The sequence below is a fragment of the Ochotona princeps genome, chromosome 23 (assembly GCF_030435755.1).
Source record: "Ochotona princeps isolate mOchPri1 chromosome 23, mOchPri1.hap1, whole genome shotgun sequence".
NCBI classification, from domain to species: Eukaryota; Metazoa; Chordata; class Mammalia; order Lagomorpha; family Ochotonidae; genus Ochotona; species Ochotona princeps.
The window spans coordinates 38215870-38224921 of NC_080854.1; the positions used below are offsets into that span (position 1 = coordinate 38215870).

The 9052-nt window shown below is 63.7% G+C and overlaps 1 protein-coding gene across 1 annotated transcript; it reads right to left on the minus strand.

Annotated features, from left to right (window-relative positions):
• Window positions 1–2114: 2114 nt before the first annotated feature.
• Window positions 2115–7029, minus strand: IRX1 (iroquois homeobox 1). The gene is made up of 4 exons (XM_004597897.2): window positions 6554–7029; window positions 2772–3807; window positions 2408–2480; window positions 2115–2219 (listed from the first exon to the last, which is right to left on the minus strand). The coding sequence occupies exons 1-4, from the start codon at window positions 6824–6826 to the stop codon at window positions 2162–2164; spliced, it is 1440 nt and encodes a 479-aa protein (XP_004597954.1). The 5' UTR covers window positions 6827–7029; the 3' UTR covers window positions 2115–2161.
• Between the last annotated feature and the right edge of the window lie 2023 nt (window positions 7030–9052).

A 9052-nucleotide genomic window follows, 5' to 3' on the forward strand; every position in this document is an offset into this window, starting at 1 on the left:
CCGCTTTCTGCTGGCTTCCCCCAAGGGCTCAAGGCCCTTCCCTAAAAGGCAGACCCCTCACCTGAGCAACCTAGGTGGGATCCCCATCCTAGCTAGGGGGGAAAACGCACGGGGCTGGGCAGGAGGATAAGCTTCGGAGCCTCCTAATTGTTTCCGGAAATAAACAGACTGTCACAGTCAGGGTTCTTTGGAATCCCACCCGCTAGAAGCAGCTCCCTGAAAGGCCAGGTGCCTAGGTCATGGGAGGCCCTGGACCTCCTAGAGGGTGTGGTCGGGGCCCTGGGGGGCAGGGAACCCAGGACCCAGTGACCAAGTGACCATAGCGGTCCAGGTTCAGAGGCACCTGGGCTCTACGGAAGGCCGGCGGGGACCCTCGGTGCCTCTGCCAGCCCCATCCCATCCGGCCAGAGCAAAAACCTAAGGTGGGCATGGAGTCCACCCTCTCCCCAAAGGCCTAGCAGCCCTCCCAGCTAACACACGCAGTCAAGACGCGGGTGGCTCCTGGTGCGCAGTGCATCTCCACCCCATGCCATGCCGGCTGGAGCCCACGGAGCCCAGGATCTCAGCGCCCCTAGATGCGCGACACACCCCCAAAAGCCACCCGGGAGCCGGTAGGGGCCCCGTTCCACGTTCGGACCATAGAGGGCGCCGCGAGCACGTCCATGCAGACCGCTAAGCTGCATCCCAGAGGAGCTGCCTGGCCCGCAGGCTGCCCAGCCACTGGCTCTGTGGGCTGCTCCTTCGCGGCTGCTCGCCCACGCGTGCACCTGCCCCCCGTGGCGTCCTTTGCGCCCCGCAGCAGACGCAGGGAAGGACTAGGGCGCGGCCCTGCCCCATCCAGGGCGCACAGCTACCTGCACCGGCCACGCAGCAGAGTCACCAAGGACAGCCCAGAAGCAAGTGGGCCTCCAAAGGGTAGCAGCACTGCGGGGGGCCTTGACCTTCGCTCCCTGCTAAGCCAGCTTCCCCCTGCAGCCCGAACCCTCACTAGCAAAGGCGGGGACCTTTGTTTTCTCTGCTCAGGGAGGCGACAGCAGTGTGTCCAGTTGCCCCGCGAGCCTGTGCCAGGTCCTGCTGACCGTCCACCGTGAGACTCCAGACCAGCGCTCCCCCTTGCCTCTGCGGGTGTAGTTCTCTGCGCCACAGGGCCGCGCCATCTGGGGGACTGCTTCTCCAGGCCCTCCCTGCACAGGCCTCTGAGCCCAGGACTCACTCAGAGGCACCAGGGTTGAAAGCGACCCGCCCCGAGGCGCCCAAAGCCAGCGCGCGCGTTCTCTCTCTCTCTCTCTCTTTTTCTCGCCTACCCCGCGGCGTCCACGCACCCCTGCCAGCCCATCACGGACATTAAGCAACTTTCCCTTTACTCCGTCTTGGACAAAACCCAGAAATGAAGAGCGTGGTCTCGCCGAAATTCCTACCCCGGTCTTTCCTCTCTGCCGCAGCAAAGACCGAGCGGCAGGGCGGCTGCGCCTGGCCAGGATGCGGTCTCCCTCGCTGGCACCTCCTTGCGCCTGGTCTGGAAAGCCCTTTCACTTTCCTCCTGCCGGTTTTCCCCACTTTCCCTTTTCAAATCGTTTTCTAAATGTCCCAAATCGAACTCACTTATGAGAAACCAACACCGCACCCCGCACAAGCTGGCCTAAGAGTTGGTAGGGATTAATCGCTGCCCGGGAACAACCTCAACTACAATAGGAAAGTCAACAACCGGAGTGGAAGGTGCCTCAGCCTGAGACGCCTCCCACAGCCCCTCGCTGGAGAGGCAGCCACAGACCTGGGACCCCAGCCCCACAGCTACCGGCAGGGAGCCGCGCCTCCTTTCATTCAGTTTATTAGACAAAAATATATGATTTGGACAACTTCGTTGACGCGCTATTTACAATCTGAGATCACTCTATATACAGAAAGAAAAGAGGCGGAAAAAGAGACACAAGCACGTGAGGGCCTTTCCGGAATCCGGGGCGGCTGGGGGTGGCAGGCAGAGCACGGCCGCCTGGATCCCGCGCGGGCCGGCGGGCCCCTCTCCGCAGCAGCCGGGCCGAGGCGTGGACATCGCGGTCGGAGCAGTCTTCCGCTCCGCTCTGAAAAGTCCCAGTTCCTCCCCCACCCGCCCCCTCCCCGACTCCTCCCCCCTCCCCTGGCAAAAGGAACCGGAGACCCTGGCTCAGGCGGACGGGAGGGCCGTGAGGACGCGCGGCGTTCCCTCCTGCGGAGCCAGCGAGCTGTGGGAGGGGGGAGACAGCGAGACGGGAACTGGATCAGTACGCTGACGCCACCCTGCGAGCCCCGGCTCCGAGGCATCTGGGCTCCCCTTGGCTCGCACGACCCCCACCGCCGCCCGGCCCCCTCCGTCCTGCCCCCACAGTGCCCACCTCCTCCCAGGCCCTGGGCCCAAGTCTCCAGCACTTACTTGTCGCGCACTGGCTGGAAGGGCGACTTTAGCTGGGGCGCTGGGGAGTCCGGCCTGGAAACAAGGTCTCTCTCTGCGAGGGGGTGGTAGAGACAGGTTTAGGCCGGAGACAGGAGGAGGGAGCAGGCGCACAAGTGCCCGAACAGCCGCTGGCAGGCACAAAGAATCATGCCTCCTCCCCCAAACTCCGGAGTACGCTCACACCGGACACGGATGCCCCAGCTCCTCAGGGATAGCACCCTAGAGCCTGGGTCTCGCTCTCAGAAAGAAAGCTGGCTTGGGGAACCACTGCTCAGCGTTCTCTGACCCGCGCTCCTCCCTCCACCCCAACCCTGGCTCTGTATTCCCCCTGGGGTCACGGTACCTGGAAGCGCGGGGCTGCTGCGGGCAGAGGCCTTTTCGCCCTGTAGTGCTCCGGTGGTGAAGGCCAGCGGAGGTTGTGGCTGAGGTGGCGGCGGGGGCAGGTGCGGACCGTGGGACGCGGCGTGGGGCGCGCCTACGCCCAAGAAGGAGCGCATGTTGAGCAAAGAGCCTTGCGCGAGGAAAGCGCCGTTGGTCCAGTTGGAGAACTTGCCGATATGACAAGTGTAGAGTCCGTGGCTGGGCAGGAAGGCGGGGTGCTGCAGAGGTGCGCCTGTAGGAGGCCCATGCGCGCCGGCGTGGCTCGCAGGAGGTGGAGAGGACTTGGGCGCGCCATCAGGGCTCGTGGCGGTTTCTGCCAGGGACCAGATCTTGGGCTTGCTGTGCTGGGCGCCCTGCAGACCTCCCGCCCCAGCTCCAGGGCTCAGCAGGAGAGTGCTGCCAGGTTCTCGGGCTTCTTTGGCGAGTCCCAAAAGAGAGTCTTGGGGCTTGAGGACGTCGGGGGCTGCCAGGGGCGAGTCCTGGTCCCGGGTGAGGGCCGATGGCGCGACTGGGGCGAGAGGACCCTCGGCCTTCTCCTCATCATCCTCGTTGCTCTGATCGCCGTCGTGGTCGCCGATCGTGTCGATGTCAATGCTCTCCAGATCTATCTCCTCGTCGTCCTCTACCTTCTCAGGGTCACCCTCGGTGTCGCTGCCGAAAAGGGCACCGTCCTCCTGATCCTTGCTGCGCGCACCCCACGTCACCTTGTTCTCCTTCTTGAGGCGCCGGCGCGCGTTGGCGAACCAGGTGGAGACCTGCGTGAGGGTCATCTTGGTGATGATGGCCAGCATGATCTTCTCGCCCTTGGTTGGGTAAGGGTTCTTGCGGTGCTCGTTGAGCCAGGCCTTCAACGTGCTGGTGCTCTCGCGCGTGGCGTTCTTGGGCCGCCCCGGATCCCCGTACTGGAACTGGCCATAGGGGTAATAGGCTGGCGCTGTGTGCGCTGCGAAGGTGGCTGGGTGCACTCCAGGGTTGTCCTTGAGCTCATACTGGGAGCCCTGAGTCCTCAAGGTGGAGCGATGCAGTAGAGGGTGCAGGGAGAGATGGTGGGGGTGGAGACAGAGAGAGAGAGAAAATATGAGATGGGCCCCTAGGCTAGGGGAGGTCGGGAATGGCTGCTCCCAGCGGCTCTGGGGCCTCTGTCACCCCCCCAAGCGCTGGGCCGCTGGGACACTCAGCTGTACACAAAGGGACCCTGATCAGCTCCTGGGAGGGGACCCCGAGTCACGAGCTGGCCCTGGGAACTGAGCTTCCCGGACCCTGGTGAGAGCTTTGGATCACTTTTTTTTAAAAAGTAGAAGAAAGAAAAAGAACTTGTGGAACGTGGGCTATTTGTGCAGAGCTATAAGGAAGCGCCGGCCCCCAGGGTCCCCACCACCAGCAGAGAAGCTGGGATTTCCCAGTTTATCTGACTCTAGCCAGAGGGAAACCTTTTAACTGCTCACTGCGCTGATAAAACAGCTTCTCAGGCCCCCTCCCTTCGACCCTGAGGGGGTCAAGGAAAATAAACCACGAGGCCGGCCCTGCGCCCCTGGCCGCTGGTGGTTTGAAACGAAAGCGTGCCCCGCAGTGCTTGGTCCGCCCAAACTTGCTGGACTGCAGCGCTGCAGGGTCGCTTAGCTTGGTCCTCCAAGCCCCCGCGAGCCACAGGGACGCCAATTACTTTTTGTTTTAGTTTTGTTTTGTTCTTAAATGCAAACGGAAGGGTTTAGCTGGTGAAGTGGGATCCAGAGGACCCGCGGCCCGCTGGAGCCGGGAGCCGCGGCCGTTTCCTGGGGCCTCTTGGAGGCCACTTTATCGTCAAGTTTGACTTTGATCTGGGGCAGCCAGCGCAAACTGTCCGCGGGCATTTAGAGGCGGTGATTTATCTGCAATCAATACTCTTTTTATCATCAGTAGTAAAACACAGCCAGTCAAATTACCCCATCAGGTTTTTGGGTAAATAACATTTTATCTTTCTAACAACCTCATTAGGCCTCATTATAGCCATAAATTGCTCAGACACACGTCCACGCACATTTTTTTCTTTTGACTCCCAAATAACCCAGGCAGCTAAGGGCTTTGGACGCCTTCGCCGGGAAACAGGGTATGGGTTCCGGCTTCAGTTCCAAGCCCCCGCGGGAGAGCTGGAGGAAGCATGCACACCTTTCAGGGAGGGTTTTTTACATAGGATCTCCTGCGTGATGAAACAAAACAAACCCAAACCAAACAAAAGCATAGCTCCCGCTTCCTCCCCTCTGCACAAAGGGACAGGGCCTCACCCAGGGACTCCTGTGCGCACGCACACGCATACAAACACACCCGGGAAGAGTCCCCAAATGGCACACAGCTGTGTTCAGAATTTTTGTAAAAAAAAAAAAATCCATGCCTTCGGCAAACGCCACGCAAAGATGTTGCGCGCTTTGGGAAGCGGGGCAAGTTGCATAGGGAACACATTTCCACACCTAAAGAGCCTGACGACCAGGGCCACGAAGAAGCGGCGCTTCCCAGGCCAGGACCAACAGCAACCCGCACATTGCGCGTTTCCAAGGACTCTGGACACATTAAGGGAAAAGTCCTTCTGGCCTGGTGGCCCCGGGAGTTCTTTTCTGAAAGAACACCTTATGCAGCTCCTGGAGCAGCGCTGGTAGTCCTGCCGCCGCCTGAGCAAAATGGGGACCAGCTCTGCCTCGGCAGTTGGAGCCTAGTCCAGCAAAACAGGCCTGCCTTTAGAACTACAGGAAGAGTTATGGGGAGGTGAGCGTTCCGCTGGCCCCTGCTCACCGGCATGCATGCAATACTCTCCTCTAGGCACCGGGGATCCTGCCTGAAGGTGCGTGCAGTCACGCTGGAGAGGCCACTGGGCCGCTCCCCACGCCCATAGGGCACTGGCGGTCCCCAGTTTACGCAGAGCCGGCCCTGCAGCCAGACCCAGGAGAAAGGACCCTAAGGACCCTGCATACCGGCCCAGGGACCCCACTAATAATTCAATTCGCGGCCCCTCCCCGAGTCTGCCAACCGCCAGTGGACACCACGAATCTCCCCGGAGAACGCCTTCTGGGAGCCTCCGTGACCGAATGCAGGCAGCCAAGCATCCGCGTTTTGCATCCGTTGCAAATGGAGTGCGAACTTCGGCAACTTGCGAAATCCACGCTAACGCTCTCCCGGACACCAACGTTTATTGAGGTTTTCGTTTCATCGCAAATCCAGGCGCGCCACTGTGAAACTTGCTCCATTCCGTCTCGTCTCCATTGTTAGGCTCATTTCCCGGACTTTTCGTGGGCTCTGAGGGTTCCCTCATGCCACCCGAGTGCAAGTACCTCAGCTCCGCCAAACAGGGACACCCAAAAGACTCCCCAGCCCGACTCAGAAGCTGTAGAGGCCGCGCGGGACGGCCAAGCAAAGTGCAGCACAACCAGCCCAGCCGCTGGAACCCTGGGGCCTGCTCTGGTGCCTGAGAGAAGCGGGGTGCTTGTGCCCCAGGCCTGCTGCCTCGGCCTCTCCACTCCCAGCTGGCTCAGGCCTTCCCCTTCCCCAGACTGTGAGGGCCTGGCCCTTACCAGAGAGGCCTCCTCCACCCTCCTGCGCCCCGCAGGCAGGAGCTCTCAGGCTCTGCGCCCCGGCGAGCCCACTCCATCTGTCTCCCTCGTGCGCATCTCATTGCCTTGCACCCGCCCACCCCAGGCTACCCCCAGCCCCGAGAGCCCAGGATAGAGGGGCCACCAAAGGCGCGAGGGGCGCGGGGCAGGCCGGCGGCGCACTCACCATCTGCGAGAAGAGGCTGAGGTCCGCGGCGTAGGGCAGGAAGGCGCTGTAATTGGGAGCGCCCGCGTAAGGTCCGGCCGCGTACATGCCCAGGACCGAGGTGACGGCAGCCGCGCCGGCGCCCGCGCCTAGCTCCGCGGCCCCTGGCCGGCCTGACGAGGCAGCGGCCGCAGCGGCCGCCGCTGCAGCCAGCACCCCGGGGCGCTCACCGCCGTAAGCTCCGGGCCCCGCGGCGCTCAGGTACTGCGGGTAACCCAACTGCGGGAAGGACATATCCGCAGAATCGGTGGCGGGCAACTGTGCAGGGGCCAGGAGGGAGGTGGAGGCCGGCAGGGCACTTGGGGGGAACGCGGCGCCCCGGGCAGCGAGCGGGCCGGCCCGGGGGGAGGGAGGGGGCTCACTGCGCCTGGGCCCGGTGCTCGCTGGCGCCCGGCTCCCGGCTGCGCCCGGATCCGCGATCGCGCGCCGACTGCGGCGGCCGCCCTCCGCTCAGCGGCGGGGCTTTCAGACACAATTTGAAGTTGATGCTTTGATTGGCATCCCCTTGAGCGCAGGCCCCGCCCCTGGCTCGCCTGGCGCCCGCCCTCGCCGGCCGCTGCAGCCCCTCCCGGCGAGCACGTGGTGCCCCGGCTGCCTCCTCCCGCGGTGGGCGCGCGGCCGCGGCTTCCTTCCCTCCCGGCCCCCGCAGCCCCGTGACAGCTGTCGACCAGGCACTGTAGGGGAGCCGCCGAGGTGTGCCCCCGTTTTAAGGAAACACCCGGCGCCCGAGCTTCCCATCGGGGGCTCGGCGGAACGGCCTGCGAGGGGTGGTCACCCCCAGCTCGAGGCACTGGGTCTGCTGCCCCGCCAGGACCCGCAGACTGTGCGGCGGTGACCCCGTCTGGCCGCCCGGGAGCGGGGCGCAGCAGCTTTTCCAGTTGCAGAAACTTTGCGGAAAGGCAGCCTCTTGCAAGAAGACACCAGCTCCGGGGAGCAGAGCGGCCGTCGGCGGGGACCCCCGGAGGCAGGAGGTGTTGCGGTGGGGGAGGAAGACCAGGGGCGGGAAGGACCCCGGGTCGGCCTGGAGCGCGCTGCTGCCGCGGAGGGAGGCGTCCTCGCCCAGCTCCAGGAAGCTGGCGCGGACGCAGGAAGTCAACCTGCTGGCGGCGGCGGCGGGCGGACTCGCAGGAGCACCGCTGCCGCCCGAGCCCGGGACGAGGGAGGCACTTGGCCCCGCCGCCCGGCGCCCGTCCTCTCCCGGCCTTCCCTCTCCAGCGCGGCCGGCGAGATCGCGGCGGGCCCAGCGCTGCAGCCGCAGGAAGCAGACGCTCGGTGCGCGCTGCTCTTGGGAAGGCCTGGACCGCGGCGGTGCGGGAGAACTGCGCGCTGGGTCGCTGGCGCAGCTGCCGGTGCTGTCGGAGCGCACCCCACCACACCCGGGTTCCAGCGCTCTGAACTTGCAGGCTCCTCCAGGCGGAGGCGTCCTGTGAGATGGGGCAGGAATGCTGGACCCGACGCGACCCACTGCTGACGACCCTGGCCGCCAGTCACCTGGGCCGGGGCAGCGCGTACCTCCTCCCTTCTGCTTCCGTTGGCCTAGGCCCCAGGACTCAGGGAGAGCCGGGAAGAATCCATTTCCCCGGGCGGCCGACACACACACAGCTGTCGCCTGTAATTAGCAATAATAAGGCCCATAATAGTATTTACTAATTACGGGCTCCAAAGTGGGGCTGGGCTTCTCTGCTGCTTCGGGTCCTCTCCCAGCTCCTGCTGCGCCCCTGCTCCCACCCCTGTACTCTCCAGGCACCCCTACCCCCTACCCTGGGGAGGGGGACTCCTTTCCTGCTGTGACACGAAGCCTGAGGAGCTTTCCAGCCCTAGGCCCCAGCCTGAGGCTCCAGGGGCTGGAAAGCCCCTCGCTCCTGTATCCCCAACAAAGGCAACCACTGCAGGTGAGTCACAGGAGAAAGGGGCCAGGCCCAGTGTCGCTTTCCGGTGAATACAAGTGGGCCCACTGTGCCCTGGAGGACGAGGCTCCCTGCACGCTGTAACCCTGCCATCCGCACTCTCCTGGGAAGGGGAGGGGGCCGAGGAGGGGGGAGGGAAGCTAGTCCTTGGCCTGTGCCTGGGCACTGCCACCCTGGGGGCATGGCACAGGAAATGTTGGGGTACGTTTTGAGGACCTAGCTGGGCCCGAGCTAGAAGCCTTCCAGTGTCCTCCGCTGGTGAAGGAAAACTCCTGGGACGTTAGTGTTACCAAGGCCCCTAGGGTAACCTCCACTCCCAGGGATTCTGACAAATTGGCGAAGGGGCAATGGAGTCCTACACTCTCCTGGGTCACCCCAGGGTAAAACCAGGACTAGGAGGCCCCTGGGACGGTGGGGAGACAACTCTTAGGCAGGTAGCATGGGGCAGGAACTTGGCCAGGAACTGTCCTCCCCTGCCCGGACCCCTGCTTTTCCTCCCAGGACAAAAGTGGGTGGGTGCTGACCCTCCCCCATGCCAGGGTCCATCAAAAGG